This window comes from Siniperca chuatsi, linkage group LG12 (assembly GCF_020085105.1).
Source record: "Siniperca chuatsi isolate FFG_IHB_CAS linkage group LG12, ASM2008510v1, whole genome shotgun sequence".
Lineage (NCBI taxonomy): Eukaryota > Metazoa > Chordata > Actinopteri > Centrarchiformes > Sinipercidae > Siniperca > Siniperca chuatsi.
In genome coordinates this window covers 23,158,644-23,176,511 of record NC_058053.1, presented here as the reverse complement: position 1 = coordinate 23,176,511, position 17,868 = coordinate 23,158,644, and the positions used below count along the sequence as shown (strand labels likewise).

The 17,868-nt window shown below is 39.3% G+C and overlaps 1 protein-coding gene across 2 annotated transcripts in view; it reads right to left on the bottom strand.

Moving 5' to 3' along the window:
- Positions 1-1,012: 1,012 nt before the first annotated feature.
- Positions 1,013-17,868, bottom strand: part of LOC122885989 (interleukin-1 receptor type 1-like) — a 39,745-nt gene continuing 22,889 nt past the window's right edge. For both annotated transcript variants that reach the window (XM_044217822.1, XM_044217821.1), the window contains 11 exons: positions 14,028-14,105; positions 10,559-10,811; positions 9,362-9,554; positions 8,463-8,634; positions 8,148-8,210; positions 7,466-7,598; positions 6,767-6,921; positions 6,204-6,347; positions 3,761-3,928; positions 2,837-3,108; positions 1,013-2,370 (listed from right to left, as the gene is read on the bottom strand). In XM_044217822.1, the coding sequence (XP_044073757.1) occupies positions 2,074-2,370; positions 2,837-3,108; positions 3,761-3,928; positions 6,204-6,347; positions 6,767-6,921; positions 7,466-7,598; positions 8,148-8,210; positions 8,463-8,634; positions 9,362-9,554; positions 10,559-10,811; positions 14,028-14,103 (1,926 nt within the window). In that variant the 5' untranslated portion in view covers positions 14,104-14,105 and the 3' untranslated portion in view covers positions 1,013-2,073. The remainder of the gene's footprint in view (positions 2,371-2,836; positions 3,109-3,760; positions 3,929-6,203; positions 6,348-6,766; positions 6,922-7,465; positions 7,599-8,147; positions 8,211-8,462; positions 8,635-9,361; positions 9,555-10,558; positions 10,812-14,027; positions 14,106-17,868) is intronic.

Here is a 17,868-nt window from a genome sequence, read left to right as displayed (position 1 = left end):
CCTCCTGTCTTCATAGCATGTTATACTGTATGTTATACTGTTAAAAGTACAACTTGCTTCGCATTATACAGTAGGTGTGCCGCAATGACTCATCCTCAGCTCAGTAGAACTTTGGTTCAAATGTAGGCCACCAGATCTCATTTGCTCTAGATATGAAAGTGACAGCTGCATATTGTCCCAATGCAATAAAGACTTTAAGATTGTGTTAATCTTCCACAAATACAGATTTAAGAAAAAATTCCAAAAAATCACAACGTTTTGTATTGTTGGACTTAAGATCTTCTTTAAGATGCACTTCTTAAAATCTTTACTGATGAATTCACACAACTGACAGCAATAAAACCTCTAAATAATAAAGCCATCATGGATTTTTCTCCCCACCTAATCAAACTTCAAACTTCAAATTACAATTAACTTGTGCCTCGGAATAACCAGGTAATGATCATTCAAGTTTGAACCATAATGAAAAGCAGGTCCTATTTTGAACACGGATGGTGCATTCAAAGACGCTACAACATCCATGATTTCAGAGACAGCTGCCAAACAGGAACCTTTTTAACGCAAAAAAAAAATACTTCATTCTGAGTATCCTTTTCATATCCATGTTGGCTTGTTGTTTGCTTTGTGGGTTTGATTTCATAATATGTTTTATGAACACTTTGCAGCAGCCAACTATCACACCTTGGATTGAACATTGTAGTATCTTTAAAGGCACCATCAGGTACAGTTTTGAGTAAAGTCCCTGTTTGCAACATTACTACATGACATTATGTAACCTTGACAAGAATATTACTAAGTACAAGTACATTTCCAAAACTCTTTGGAAGCTAATTTCCATAGTGTATGGAAATAAATTGGAACCAAAACATTCACAGTATGCTCTTTTAAATGTTTAGCAGAAATATTAAGTATATGGGAATTTGTAGATTATGGGCTAAAACATGCGTAATCACAGGAAACACCTGCAACTCTAACTTTAAAGTTAAAACTGGAAGAAGCCTTCCACACACAGTTTCCATGGCAAATTTCCCATTTATTGACAAAATAGTCAAGCTTCTATTCAAAGACCCTCATCAGGAAATTCATCTTGTTTCAAAGCTGTACTGTTACTCAGAGCTTCCTTTCCATTGAATATACAATATGTGGTGGACAATTTGTGTCCGATGGCAGTCTACAGTCAATGCTAATTCGAAGGCTTTTGCATACTGCTAAGAACAAAATCCTAAGGGAGACAAAAAATACTTGAAATGGTTCAGCATGAAATGAAAATAATCATTATGATGAAAAATGTCAGCACACAATTCTGTTTTTTTAACACATTTTAACCTAGTTTAACAAAGTGCTGCCTTAAATAACATTTAGTAAAAATAAATAAATTTTTAATAAACGTTTCCCTCCCTGGGCTGTTGGCTTTACAGTTCCTCATCTGTGTTAAAATGAAGCACACAATTTGCTGCTTGACTTCTTATGAAACTGTAGAAATACTTATTTGAAAAAATGTTTTAGTTTTTTTTTTTTTTTTTTTTTTTTTTTTTTTACATATTTACACTTTTGGTCATACATATGTACATTTTACAGTTACATATTATCATTTGGTTTGATCAGTCCTTTGTCCACATTATTCTTCTGTCTCCACCTGCTAGGGAATAACAGCAGTTCATATACCGATGCAGGTAATCTCAGGATAGCCCAGACACTGTGATGATCTGTACATCAAGTGTGTTCTACTGTCGTTGAGTCTTTGAGCAAAGCGTCTTCCACCTTTTCTTGATCAGTTACTCTACCTTCAGCACATGCTGTACATGGTACAATTATGACCTTTTGCTATCAGAAATGTGCTACTTGAGAAGTTACACAATTAGAAGCTAAAGGAAAAATGTACCTCTTGTAGTAAGAGTATGTTATGGTCCACCTGTGCTATAACCTTGACTCAGAATGCGGTCCTCACAGCTTCTGGTGACAGCACAGTATTTCTGAACTGTCTGTGTGTGAGGGCATTCTTTACCATACACACTGCACAGGAAACCAGCTCCTCTCTGGTTCAACACTTGACACATACATATCATAACTCCATCATAAGCTCAGCAGGGCAGTCTTCTCGGGGTACACCGCCCTCTTGCCCCTCACCGGCATATGATACCTCATCTCCTTCCAAAACCTGGAGGAAGGGGAGAGGGATGGTGACAACTGCGTGTCCTGTCCACCTTTCTCCTCGTCCTCTCTCCTCCTCATACATGTCCTCCAACTTTGACTGGTCCTCAGGTTCTTCCACCAGCACACGGCGCCCTGCTTCTTCCTCAGGTGACGCACTGACTCTGGGAAGAGAGCCAGCTGAGCTGGGGTGATCTCTTCCAACTCAACCAGAACCACCTGTAAAGCAGGACTCGAATTAGAATCAGGGTGCCATGTTGAGTGTGTGACCATGAAACTAAAAATCACTGAAATAGAGTAAAAGAAATTTGAACTGCATTAATTAAATCATCACTGAATCACCCTGAATGGTTTTTATCTCTTTCTATCAGTTACAATTAGATACAAGTCGTGTGCTGTGAGCGTTCTGAGAAAATTAACTCTGGTGCTCCGCTCTGATGTTCACATGTGAATCCATAAACTTGCATTGATTATTATTATTTTTTTTTATTAAATCAAGAGTGACTGGACTTAATGCAGCCTAGGATTCAGGTTAGCCTAGAACTAAATTTAACTGAACCAGTGAGATTATTTGTAGTTCCACAACAGCTCTGTCGCTAAGCATGTTGTCGTAGTAGCAGTTTGTAGAGATAAAATTTGAATCTGCTGTCAAGAATATGAATTAATAAGTCTTTAGTTTTCTCACCTTGAGAGATCCCTCCAGCAGCGCTCTGTGCATTGCTTCCACACACTCCAACTGCTGCCTTGTGTCTGAATAGACTTCTTCACTATCATCAAAACTCATGCTGCTACTGCTGTCTCTGGTCTTGCCTTCGCTGCTATCACTGCTCTTATAGATGGTGTTGTTGTTATTGCTACTGCTGCTTGTGTGTCGTTTGCTGGTGAAAGTGGAGGCGGTGTAGAGCAGAAGGAGACGGCGACTGGCTTGTATGTTCTCTTCCACTGAGTCCACTATGGCTGCAAGGAGGATGAAGACACACAGTGGAGTTACATTAGAAAAACGTGAGCTTAACAAATGATGAGCCCAAACATAGCTACACATAAAAGGGTACATTACTGCACTACCTCTAATACTATGATTTAGACCAGTGGTTTCTGACCTATGGCTCTGCGCATAGAACATATTAGAATCTTGTCAATAAACTAAAAAAAACAGAACTTGTCATAGCTCGTACGCATAGCAACCTGTACTGAGGGGTCACAAGTAGACACTGTTTGTTACAAGCCAAAAAGGTTGGGAACCACTGATTAAGGCTAGTTTTCTGATGAAAATATAAGAAAGTGACCAGCCCTTGTTTACCAGATTAGTGTGTTACTCTTCAATCACCACTGCAAATACGTATATGATAAGTGCTGTTGTAAAGAACCAGACATTTACTGGGTTGACTGAGAATATAATACTAGTAGTGACAACCTAAGAAAAGGTCCTCTGCATCAACTTTTCATTACAACTGTGAAGCTTGAAAGGCTTTTTCAAATAATTCTTTTGTTTAAGAGCAGAGTTGCAGTAAAATACAGATGGCGTTTTTCTTCTACAATGGACACTTGTCCCCCCCGTATCTGAGGCAAGTAATACTACAATGCTGTCTCCGCCATGTAGATGACTTACCCTGCCCAGGCTGGCAGTCACGGCCTGCTATGAAGAGTTTGTAGCTGCAAGCCGTTTCCAACACTTGAGGCAGTGTGTGAAGGGCAAACGTCTCCACTTCTTTGCTGAATCCGATGGCACAGGGCTGTGGGTATGCCACATAGGCATCATACAGCTTCCCATCCAAATCTAACACAGGAAACAAAGAAGAGCTCATTAAGAGTATTTTCAGTGGTGGTCATTTTGCTCAGGTGAAGAAAATGGCATTCAACCCATGTTGTCCGTGTTTTCGTCTAAGAACTTTGACCCTTTCACAGTGTGTTTTCACTTCATGAAAGTTAATTGTTAAACATTTTGGTCGCCTAAAAATGTCTTGTTCAGTGTTCGGTTGTATTAAGGAGTCGGCTGTTAATGTTTTCCGGTAAGTACATTTTGTTTTAAGCCTGTTTTTCGCTAGCCAAAATTAGGATCACAATTAATATCCCAGTTACTTTAACTAAGTGGAGGACAAATATCCACTTTAATAATCAGTTACAGCAGAGATAGAGCATAGATGCCTGCAGACAGCTGGCTAGCTACCCTTGGCTACCTGGCAGGTAGAGACAGACTGAGCAGAGTAGAATCTGCACTCTGTTCCGTCGTCCCCAGTGGCTTCACCTCACATAACCAAATAATCCTAGTCAACAAACGCAAACCTAGAGTGCAGATCAGTGTGCAGAGTCTTTTTTCAGGCTATTAAATTCACTACAAGATAGCCAGAGCCACCTGGAGACGGGCAGGGACCCGTAGAGTTGCGACAGTTACATAAACTGCGGCGGTCGTGCATGTGGAGTAACTAATCACATCACAGTTTACAGGACAGTTGTGAGCTAATGTAGCAAGCAATTAACATTACTCTTTGACTGAAAATAAATAATTTTCACATTGTAGACATTCTACACATCATGCAAAAAACATAAATTTGAATTCATCGAATTAATTCAATATATTACCCAGCACTGCTTTCATGTCTATCAGTGTTGACATTATATTGAAATGGCACCAGTTCTGATTGATTGGACCTTTCTCTTGATGTGTATAAGTTCAACTTAACCTGTTGTTAAACTGCAAGACAGTGACGCAAACTGCCAAAAAATACAACAGGCCACTCTGCAAGACTCTCTATTTTTTGTCTTTGTTGTTGTTGTTTTTTTGTCTTTGTCTCTGTTGCTGAGTGCTCTTGTTGTGCCAAGACGGTGTAGTCCCTCATTCGTCCAGGAGTGTTCTATCGTAGAAAAGGTTTCAGTCTAAACTCAATTACTCAATTCAATGCAGTGAGGAAAATTGCAAAGAACGGTACATAGGTGAGACTAAACAGCCACTTCACAAAAGACTGCACAGACGACACGCTAACTCAGGATTGCAGAGCGCCGTGCATTTGCATCTAAAAGCTACAAACCACACATTTGAAGACAGTGAGGTGAAGTTTCTAAGTAGAGAGAAGAGTTGATTTGAAAGGGGTGTCAAAGAAGCCACTTTTGTGAAAAAAGAAAACCCCTCTTTGAACAGAAATGGTGGTCTGAGATTCAATCTGCCCAACGTTTACCACAGTGTATTATCACCTTGGTCACGCCAATCATATGCTAATCAGGTACTTAACAGTGATGAGGGAGGGCAGCCAGAAAACAATAGGCCTGATTACTGATTACTGGGCCATCATGGAAACAATCAGGTCAGTTTCAGGTGAAACTAGGCAGGGTAATCAGCAGATACTCAGGAAGACTCCTTCCCGAGGGCAGGGTTTAAGTAACACAGATTATCTTAAATTTCTGGTCCATTTTTCACAATTGAGAATGACTTCTGGATGGGAGCCGAAACGTCTTGATTCTGAAATGAGTGTCCAGATGACTATGACTGAAACCTTTACTCTTGTTGTGCTGTGTATGCACATTTCAAAAACATGAGCAAGACTGTGATTCCCTTTTCTTTCGATTTTCTGCCCACAGTTTTCTTTTCTTTGTTGATTTAGCCATGAAGGCTTCTCCTTGTCATGCTAAATACACACTTCATTTATTTATTTATTATCCTTATTAGAAAACTTGATGCCAATGGGCTTAAAGCTAAATGTTAACATACATTACACTCCTGAATGTTAAAAGGTTCTTCTGTTGCATAATCAGCAGATGGCATTTCATCAGAAATACAGCAGGCAGCCCTGTGGTTAGTTAGTTTCCTTTGTTTGCTCTCTCCGTTGACACATGCAGTCAGGTGTAAGGTAGAGCTTAAGGTTCCGTGAAATGTGATTTATGTATGGGTACTGTATGTGTGTGTTGTAAGGTCAAAGCATCACTGTGGGTTTTTCCATCTTGGAGTGTTGTGAGTGTAGCGTAAGAGTTTCTTTTTTTGAGCTGACATTATCATTACATTGCACACTGAATGTGATGAAAAGCACATTACTATGTACACACTTGCTGTGAAATATTACCTTTATTTGTATAGAGGACTGGAAACGCTCTCCTGAACCACAGCACAATGTCAACCTTAAAAAGGTAGTAGATGATGACACTGATGATAAAGAGAACCGTCACACCACCAAGCACGAATCCAATGGGAAGTATGATGTTGGGATCTGTAGAGATAAACACCAAACATACCAGACACACAATTTTAGGCTGCGTCTCCACCATGGATGGGTTAATGGATACTGTGTTCCAGTTGGCATCAAAAGACCTGCAACTTTGATTGTGGCCACTTTGTCGTCACAAAGAGTTTGCCTCTACTGTAAGTGTCTTTATTGAGTGTGGCGGAAACCTGTAAGCCTACTCCCTCTACTGGTCATCTTTCCACCAGGCAACAATTTTAATAACATTTCAATCATTAAAGTAGTTTGTTAAGCAAAGATGCCAAAAATTCACTGGTTCCAGCTTCTCAAATCTGAATATGTGCTGGTTTTCTTTGTGAGTGTCTAAGGGTTTTGGAGACTTGTGAGGTGTCAGCTTGGTCTATGGTGTGGAGTTTTCATTTGGCAGGCTTACTCTGTGTTTTTACCTGCTGGTAGCAGAGTAAAATATCCCTCAGGAAAGGCCCTGGCGCTGTACGCTCGACAAGTATAGTTGATGTGGAAATCCTCCTCCCTCAGCTCAGAAAACATCAGCAGTTGCTCCAACCACACACCTTTCCTAGGAACATCCTGGCTCCACGAACTGGTGAGGACAGACAGATGAGAAAAAAAAATGTAATGCAACAAAATGCGTTACTGTTACTTGGTTATAGCAGAAGTCTCCAGTTCTTAATAATTTAGATTTTACAAATATTCTACCTTCTTTAATCAAATAAATACATGTAATCTGAAAAAGATTAAAATAACAAACTTGCAGAGAATTATTATGAACTCTGCAGCTCTACAGAGCTTTTTAGTCTCTTTAAGCTCAATGTTTAAAAAAGCATGCATCCTGGGAAATTGTCCACATGGAGTTGTAACGAAAAAATGAAAACTCCGACTGCATTAGAGATACTACTTTTTTTTAAAGGAAACCTTTAGTGATGAAACTCTTTGTGCAGACAAAACTTAAAATATAGTGATTTCTACAGTGTTTGGGGTTTATAATTCTGTATATATCCCAAGAAACCTGTGCTTTATGATTTTTTTAACACAGGCACAAACTCATATAAACTTTCATATTTCTCACTTGTCGAACCCCAAAAGCAGCAGATAAAACAAATGAATGGAAAGGTAAGGGTGCTGACCGTTGTTTTGTTGTGTAGACACGGTCAAAGTGGGTATTGAAAATGAAATCGCCTCTGACCAACCAAGCGATATCAACTGAGGGCCTCCCAACACACGGCACAAACACTAGGCACCGCTTGCTGAAATTGGACCCTAAACACATGCACAACAATAACACAAATTACATTTAACAAAACAATTTCTCTTGATCTATAAACCTAAATTTAAAGTTTCCAAATAGTGTTTCTCAAACAGACAAATACACAAATGTATGCCCGTAAGAGGCCTCAGACCCTGGCAGGTGTTTAGAACAAAAATGGTGTGTGTGGGAATCTATGTCACAAGTTTCAGTGAAAAGATGAAATTTGATGATCCAGAAAGTCTATTTTAAATAAAACAACCATGAGTTTGACAGCTTGATCAAGCACTAAAGCATTGCACAGTGGTTTACAACACTTTTATTTTTACAACTTTGTCAACTTATCACAGTAGAATACCGCAGTTCGTGTTACAAAGTATTCTACATGAACTGTGCACATGAACTTACTCACCCTGTAGTACAACACAGTGGTGTCACTAAAAAAATGAATGAGGAGGCTGTGTTTTATGACTCAATGCAAATGTTGGTCTGAACGAAGCCTGAGTTTCGTGAACAATAGACATTTAAACTGCAAAACACCATATTTGTCAGAATGGACTTACCTATCTGTGCCCTGAGTATTTCATTGGCTGGTTCATGCACTTCTGGAACCAAAGAGTACTCCACTGAAAAGACAGACAACATGAAATGCAGTAACAGAGGTTGAGGTTGTCTAATCACAGAATACCAAAGAGTTACTAGCTCTCTTTGCAGTTCCTCCCACTCTCGCTTGTAGTCAGTTTAGGGTCGTGGGAATCATTTCCACCTCTTTTCCAAAAAGTGAAGTGTATTCCGCTGTAGGAATCACTGTGTTATGTTGTAGACAAACAGCATAAAGTCCCTCTCTCATACACTCAAATAATTATTTCCGTTCTCACCTCTGACCCATGCATCAATGGTCTCTGACACGGATCCCGTGATGCCATCGAGAGTGAAGGTCAAGGTACAGGTGTAGAAGCTGTTGTTTTGAGGTTCCACCCCGTCAATCTTAAGTTCGGTCTTATCCCTGTAGGTATACCTGCCTGTCCCATCCACTATGGGGTCACAACCCTAGATGAGGAAAGGAAACCTAAAAGTCAGGTTTTTTATAATGATGATACGTAAAAGAGCCCACTGGATCAACAGCATACCCAGACTTCGTCTGGGAAGTAGCCAATTCCAATTCAGATTGACTGGTCAACAATTCTAGGGAAAGACATAAGATTTTCCCTACCTTCAACAACTACTCTCACGATACATTATAGTAATAATCCACTGATTCATATGAATAAATGTCCATTTTATTCCACTGTAATCGACAGAAGAAGTAGGTAGTTAGTATGAGTAGTGATGGCCACCATGCTGAAAAGACAAAGAAAACACCGCCACCTACAGAAAGTCAAACGTAAAGATAGTTTCCAACAAAAAGACAGCTAGTTGAAATAGCAGCAGTAGATTGTAGTAAAATTCACCAACATTTGTATTAAGGTAACTTGAATATATATTCAATGACTTTTTCATAGTAAAATATTAATGTTTAATTTGCACCAATGTTGTATTTTATACACACTGGATATAGTAAAACATTTTGCTTAATTTAAGACCATTCAAAATTGCCGTCTCTGGTCTAGTGTATGCTGTACTGGATAGTGTATTGGCACAAACCCCATTTAATCTAACAGAAATCTCACAGATTGTTCTGTCTGTATAGATCAGGCCCAGCAAAACAGCTCTACAACATATGGAGTAACCTCAGTAGGTTAATGAATATGCTCAATAAGACTTTCCCATAACTCACTCTGTACCACTTGATGGAGGAAGTGATGTTGTAGCTGTCCAGTTTATAGATATAGTGCTTCAGAGGGCAGGACAGGTTGTCAGTGACTCCCTTTGTAAGCATTTGATTAGCTTTCCTTGGCCTTCCACACTCTCCAGCAACTGGCGGTTCCACTATCAGCTTGGTGGCCTGCCTGTAGCACCAAGAGGGAGTTCTGTTGAAAATTAAAGAGAAGATTGTCATTGCTATTAATAATAATAATATCTTTATGTATACAGCACTTATCAAGACAAAGTTGCAAAGTGCTTCACATAGCAAGCAAAGAACACATAAAACATAACAGAAACACATAAAAACACAGCAATAAAAGAATAAAAATATTAAATAAACCGCATAAAAAAATGGCAACACCCATAAACAGAATAAAAACTAGAATCAGGTGAAATCAGGGAAGGCGTTGCGAAAAAGGACATTTTAAGCTTAAATTTAATAGAAGACACTGACTCAGCCTGCCGTGTTTCCACAGGCAGGGTGTTCCAGAGCCTCAGGGCTCTTATTTCAAAAGCTCTGTCCCCCTTAGTCTTAAACTGATAGTCTGGAACAGATAAAAGGCCCCTGCCAGAGGATCTCAAGGTGCGAGCAGGGACATACAGGGATAAAAGGTCCGATACATACTGAGGATAATAGATTATTATTATTATTATTATTATTATTATTATTATTATTATTATTATTATTATTATTATATTCTTTGTTCATCTTCAAACAATGAGCAGCTGAATCGGGAGCTTGCAGCCTGTGAAAGACACAGAGTTCCCACGGGTCCTTGAAATCCTTGAAAGTTTGTGAATTTGAGTGGGGAAAAATCAAGGCATTGAAAGTTTTTGAAAATAGGCATAAATAGGTATGGGTCATTGAAAGTGCTTGAATTTATATATTTTGTGCAATAATAGTCACATAATCACTTTAACACAGCACAATTCACACATTTAAGTCTCTCTCTCTTTTTAATTGTCTGTGAGCTTCTGTAAAGCCTGCTAGTTCTCATATATATATAAATTCTCCCATCCGGAAGTCATCACAATTGAGAATGACTTCCGGATGGGAGCCGAAACGTCTTGATTCTGAAAACAGTGTCCAGATGACTACGACTGAAACCTTTTCTACGATTCTTTCAACTTCTATTGATGTTTCTATTTTCTGCTGATGCTACCGTACCTCAGTATGCTCACATAGTCTCCATCGTCGTCCAGTGTTATGTTAAGAAACCACAGAGTCTCCCCGTGCACCAGGATTCGACCAGTCTGGTTGCTCATTTCTCGGCCCGTTTTTGAGTCGTGCCAGGTGATGTTGTAAGGGACAGTTCTGAAGTCGAAGACGTCTGGAGACACCAGGGTGCTATTCAGCATAGCCATATCCCCAGGCACAGAGAAAACCCTCCCAAACTGGACCTTGTAGTCGGTACAGTTCTCTACAACACACATCAGTGGAGAAAGGATTCGTCATTCATTCAGCCATTCATCACTGATAGAGCTCTGAGCAAACTGTCAGTGTCAATTTTGGGATTTTTTCAGCAAGAAATAATTGTTTTACAGGAAAGGCAATTTTATTTATATAGCACATTTCATTACAAGAAAACTCAATGTGCTTTACCTAACTTACCTACTGTTAATCTTAGTCTGCAGCAAACCTTTCTTTTATATAATTTCTTGATGCCTTTCAGTCCTTTGTAAAGCACTTTGATTTGCCTTGTTGTTGAAAGGTGCTATACAAGTAAATTTGCCTTTCAACTTTTTCTGGGACCGCAGACATCTATTGAAGTCAGAAGTAAAACTTTTCATCTCTAACCTATATTACTTCCTGCGTCACCCATCTGTTCCCTCTGCCAAGGACAAGATACAAGAGGAATCAAAAGAGGAGGAAGCCATGACACAGTGTGGCAGAAACCTTGAAGGAGAGCTACCCCAGCTTCTTCATCCCCCAAATCCCATCCAGGTCACCCTCATCTCCAGTCACCCTTTCTCCCTCCTCCCCTCTTGGAGTTCACTGACCAGATCAAAGAGCTGGTCACTGCTGGAACCACACTTACCCCCACCCCTTCCCTCAACTTACTCCCATTTTCTCTCCCCTAAACCCCCCCGGCGCCCACTTCCACATTTGTCACAGTTACGTTTTTTTCTAATTGCATGGCCTCAGATCTTCTACAAGTTGTCAACATGTCTCTTCTCTCAGGTGTCTTCCCACAGGCCCTGAAAACTGCAGTCATCAAGCCACTCTTAAGAAAGAACAATCTAGACGAGTCACTAATGAACAATTATAGGCCTATATCAAACCTTCTTGGCATTAAACAGCTGTTTTGATGTCTTCCAGTCAGGTGTTCGACCACACCACAGCACTGAGACTGCTCTTCTTCAAGTCTTCAATGACATCCACTTAAACTTTTTCAGAATTTCAGTCTTGGTATTAATGGATCTCAGTGCTGCATTCGACACAGTCTACATGCCACCACTGGCTCAGATTATGGAAAACAACAAAATATGTTACCATAATTATGCAGACGACACATAACAATGTCACCAGGGGACCATGGTCCAATACAAGCACTGAGTAAGTGCATTGAACAAATCAACGATTGGATGTGCCAGAATTTTCTTCAATTAAACAAAGATAAAACTGACATAATTGTTTTTGGAGCCAAGTCAGTGCTCAGCTTCAATCACTAATGCTGGTGTAGTCATGGACTCAGACCTGAATTTCAACAGTCGCATTAAAACAATTACAAAGTCATCCTACTACCACCTTAAGAATATATCCAGGATTAAAGGACTTAAGTCAAAGCAGGATTTGGAAAAACTTGTCCATGCATTTATCTTCAGACTCGACCACTGTAATACTGTCTTTACAGGTCTCTCTAAAAAATCCGACATCTGCAGCTGATTCAGAACGCTGCTGCTCAAGTCCTCACTAAGACCAAGAAAGAGGATCACATCACTCCAGTTCTGAGGTCTTGCTGGTCTACTCTGGCTTCCTGTCTGTCAAAGAATTTATTTTTAAAATACTACTGTTGGTTTATAAAGCACTGCATGGTTTAGGGCCAAAGTACATTTCTGATCTTCTGCTATGTTATGAATCATCCAGACCTCTCGGGTCGTCTGGGATAGGTCTGCTTTCTGTCCCCAGAGTCAAAACTAAACATGGAGAAGCAGCGTTCAGTTTTTATGCACCATGTATCTGGAACAAACTCTCAGAAAACTGCAGGTCCGCTGAAACTCTCAGTACTTTTAAATCAAGGCTAAAGACTTTTCTGTTTGCCGCTACCTTTAATTAAATCAAATGATTCATTTCTTACACTGCACTGTAACTTTTACTCTCCTCCTATCTTGTTTTTAATTTCTATTGAACTCTTTTTAAGTGTTTTTAAATGTCTTTTTATATTGCCCTATGTTGCTTTTATGTTTTATGTAAAGCACTTTGAATTGCCTTGCTGCTGAAATGTGCTATACAAATAAACTCGCCTTGCCTTGCCAGCCGGGGCGGCTGTGGCTCAGGAGGTAGAGCGGGTCCCCCTCCTCCTCCTGTCCACATGTCAAACACTGAACCCCAAATTGGTTGGGCAGCACACTGTGTGGTAGCTCGCTGCCAGTGGTGTATGAGTGTGTGCATGAATGAGCAATAAAAACCTTGTAAAGTGCTTTGGATAAAAGCGCTATATAAATGTAGCTATTTACTATTTTGCCTTTCCTTCTTGTTGGGTCTTCTTTTCTGGCATTTGACAAGCAGCTCAGGGATTTAGATCTACCCAGATGACATCACGCCTGACTTCCAGTGTTTTTCCATGCTGCTCTATGTCACTGAGCTGGATTTTTCCAGCTCTCTGCCAGCTGAAGCTAAAATAACTAGTCAGTTTTACTTTCTTCCCATCATAGACTTATGAGAAAACTGAGGCTGCAATGAGGATGTAATTGGTGCACCATCATATATAATGTATTGTATGGTATAAACATTTTAATAGTGATGCTATAATTAAGTCTGCAAGTCTGAACAGATTCAGGTTTCCCTAAATGTGTCTCACAGCTGCCCACTATGACCACCATCTGCCATTAATTTTCACTGAGCTGTTAACTTCTTTGTTAAAGTAGGATTACTCAGGTTCACTTCACCCACTCATTGTCCAGCAGCTAGAACAAGTCAGTCCTTCCGAAATATATAAACAAATAAAACTTAATTGGTAATGTACCATCTTAGCAACAAAATCTTTAATCTTAAATCTTCTGGTCAGAAGCTCACTTCATTGACTGCTGGACTTTTTATGTAATTGAACTCAACCAAAGGAGATCCACAGTGTGATCACAATAGCAGCCTGGCAGTCTTTATTTTTTATTTTTTGAGTTTTTCTTTGTGAGAATAGTCTGAAATTAGTGTGAGACTTCTGAAGAGCTCACATCTATCAGAAACACTGAGGACTGACAAGTTACACATGTTGCTGCAGTTCCACCAGTGGCCACAAGATGGCGATAAAATACTTCTGTACAGACTGGAGGCAGCTGTTAGAGTTGGTCTTGGCAAAAACATGTGAAATGTAACACATATGTATGCACTATATTAGTTTATATTATTGCATATATTAGTCTGTGTAAATAGTCTCAGAGCTCTAGTAGTATTTATGTGGTTCTTTGAGAAAGCTCACCCTGTACAAATCCTGCAGAGATCCCATATAGCCCGAGGAAAAACAGAAGGCTTCCCAGTGTGGAACGCAGGCCCATGGCTGAAAAACACACATACAAACAACAGTTAGAAATGAATGTATACAACAAACTAGAATGAAAATGCAACTGGAGAAAAAGCTACAACAGCAGCCTGAAATCAGGACAAACAGCTGATAACATACTGGAACACTTCTGTCCAGTGACACTGGAGGTCACAAGATGCTTTAAAACACAGCAATAATCAGCAAAAACTATTACTTTAAGCCAAACTTTAGCTTACCCAATATTTCTAAAAGTATGTGTGTCTCTTCCTCTCTCTGCTTCTCCCTTTCTCTCTCACCCCTCCTCCCTCTACGTCTCTCACTCAGACATACATGACAAACGTTCTGGTATTTCAGGAGTCATTTGTGTACAAACCTCTGACAAAACGCTGTGTAACACTTTGAAACTGGAAAGAGGCCAAGCATTTCTGAACACTGCTTAACGCAAGTGAATGTTCCTACCCAGCCTTGCCTGTAAATCTGTGAATAATCCCTCAGGGGACATTGGTTTTCTTCTTTGTCTCAAAATTTTATAACTGCTTCAGTTACTGTGCTGGTTCCAGTCAGTAAAGTCTTTGGCATGACTCCAGGCAATATCTGTGTCACCATAGCAATTTACAAAACGGCAGTTTTTAAACAGAAGGTTATATATTTTAACTACACTGTGATTACATTTTCAATAGATGTCTGTATGTGTGTGTGTTTCTTGGTGGACCCTTGTCTATCTAAAAAGCTTGGAGTATTTCTCACCAATAACGGACAGTACTGGTTCCCTTTCCCCTTAAAATTTTGTGTGGGTGTTTAAGGGTGTTTTTGATATAACTCTTGTTTTGTAATAAAAACACTGTTGTTTTACCACAAATATGACATTTTCTGATGAAAACATACTGTATGTCAGTTTTGTCTGTCTGTTAAACGATGTGTAGGTCAAAGTATATTTGCAGTTGCAGTGGCTTGTTCGTAACTTGAGTAGGTGTGAAAACTGTGAAAGGCAACAACACTGCTGTGGTTTGGGTTAAAATACCACCTGTTCCAACCTGTGTGCCCTTATGGTAAGGGCTAGGTATCCTTTGAAATTTTTGGTAAGTTACTTAGGAATATAAAAATATTTTTTGATACTAGAGTTTTTGAAATTTGGTGTTACAAACACAATTCGGCAATATTCCTGGAGTTATTACTGTGCGATCTCTATTTTACACACTTTTTAATGGATATAATAAAATACAAAAACACATGTAGGACACAAGCATAACACACCACAGTTTTAACTGCTTTTGACTGTCTGACTGATCAGGAAAAATCCCTGCACTCACACACCGACGCGCATCCACGTCACCATGGTTACCAAATTATTTACGTTAATATATACATCGCATACACAGCTCAATTATAAGATTACTTTGTGAACAGTTCACAAACAGCAGATGGATTTTTTTTTGTAGTTTAACTTTTGAAATAATGATAAAATTACATATTTACCATCACTATTGATTATTCTGTTGATTATTTTTTGATTTATCAATTAGTCTCAGTCTATAAAATATCATAATTTATTAGAGGCCAAGGCAATGTCTTCAAATTTCTTGTTTTGTTTGGCCAACAGTCCAAAACCCAATGATTTTAAGTCAGAATGATATAAATCAAGGAAAACCATCAAACCCTAAAATTACAATAGCTGGACCTATCAGATATTTTCCAATTTTCTCTATAATTTATAGGATTAACTTTTTATCAAAATCTGTTTATTCATTAATCGACTAGTCGTTTCAGTGCCAATGGAATATGACAAAACAAAAACAAAGAGAAATCATTTGAGAAAGTTGAGAAATGTGCTCGATGTGTGGACCTAGAAATACCAAAAGGGATAATCCATGACAAATTAAGCGGTATTAAAGCAAATATCAATTTATTCAAATATGTATTCAAAAAGTTGCATGTTTAGCTTCAAAAGCTAGAGGATAAGTGCTGTTTTGATAAAAAATGTCTTTTCAAGGCACATTAAGAACCATAAAAAAGAAATAAATAAAGATTTCTTCTAGTACACAAAGATTTCAACCCCTGCATCTGGATGTTGTTAATGGATCCAGATTCTTATGAGCAGTTAGGTAGCATAGTTTTACTCTGGGACAAGCCCAGGCGGAGAGGAGCGTGGGAAGAGCTCAGCCAGTTCAGCACCCCATGGTATGAGCAGAGACGGGGGAGTAACACATGGGAGGCTGAGGTGAACGGAACCGACTAAGTCACATGGAGGAGAGAAACGTCTGACGAGTGATTTCCCTTGCGACCGCAGGCCTAAAGGTGAGCAGTGATTCAAACAGTGTTCTGGGAGGGTTTTTTTCACTTTTGTTTACCAAGGTTTGGATGACACATTACAAATTTTGTTTTTACTTTACTTTTAATGTATTCAGTTTCACACTAACACACTTTGTAAAATGACTGAATACCACTATAGCTACAAGAAACTTGTCATCTTTAATGTTTCACTTTACAGCACCTCATCTTAACTTCACCCCCACATATTACTGGTAACCTACTCTGCACTTAACTGCAGACAGCAGCTAATGGAAACATGGCTTCCTGGCAGGAAACTGTTAAAAGAGGAAAAGAGACTGCCCCTGCCAAGACTGTAGTGTTGATATAGTGCCTTTTTATATTCATGTCTGCTTATCTAATCTTGAGGTTGCCAATAATGACATTTTAGTTTAGTTCTATTATTGTAAGAAAATGAGGCCATCACATCAAGGACTGGCATCCTCTATCAGCTTCTAATCTACACTGTCAGGGGCTAGTTCAGTGGCTAGATCCTCTGAAGGACCTGGCCCATGAACGTGTGTCCCTCAGAAGAACTGAAGGCCAGGCTGATCCTGTTCCACCCCCACATGGGATGGTCTATAGCCCCACAGAGACCACAACTATTAGCACATTTGAGAATCCCTTTTCAACTTGTAAAGTCAGAAATTTCCAAGGTTATCATTAGAAAGCAACAGTACAAAGTAATCAACCTGGAATGAGTGCATGCACATATTTGATTAGCCAATGCAGTTGTGGCTAAATTTGAACCCGGTGCAACTTTTTCAAGGTTGTTCAGCCAACGCAGTGGTCTCATTAAAATTCGGCTGTGTTTTTTTCCTTCATGCTAATGTCTGTCTGAACCTGGCCATAGGGAGTGCCATTTCTTTCTCCAACAAATACAGACACATGCTTGTAGAAAGCTCACTAACCAAAAAATAGCAAAGCTTTATTTTCTCGTTTGTCCAAGTTACTTGCATAATGGAAATGACGTTCAGAACACAATCCTACAAGTGGTAAACTGGGAGAAGTTCCATGATACACAAGTTTACAGTTGTGATGTATCTTTTTTACACATACATGTACCTAGTTAATGGTAAATACAGTTGCAAAGTGGGAGGAGCTATTTTGGGCACCCTTGATTCTGGAAGTAAAAGTCCCATTCATTTTTCCAATAGACAATGTTACATGACTCACAGTTGGAGCACTTCTACAGCTTGGTGGACATGAAACTGTTACAGTTGAATCATCACTATCAGAGATTTGGAAATGTTACAAACTGTCTAGTTCTTCTAGTAAAAATCGAAGGTACAAGTTTGTGTACACAAAAACTTCAGAGAGAAGTTAACTACGACTGCCATTGTGCATTTCTGCTAGAAACTTCCAGTCACCGAGCTTAAAATTCTGTTACATGCTCCGCTAATGGTGGGTGGAAGCCAAAGATTACTGTGTTGAGAAAACACAATCTGCATCTAAAATCAAAGACCTTGAA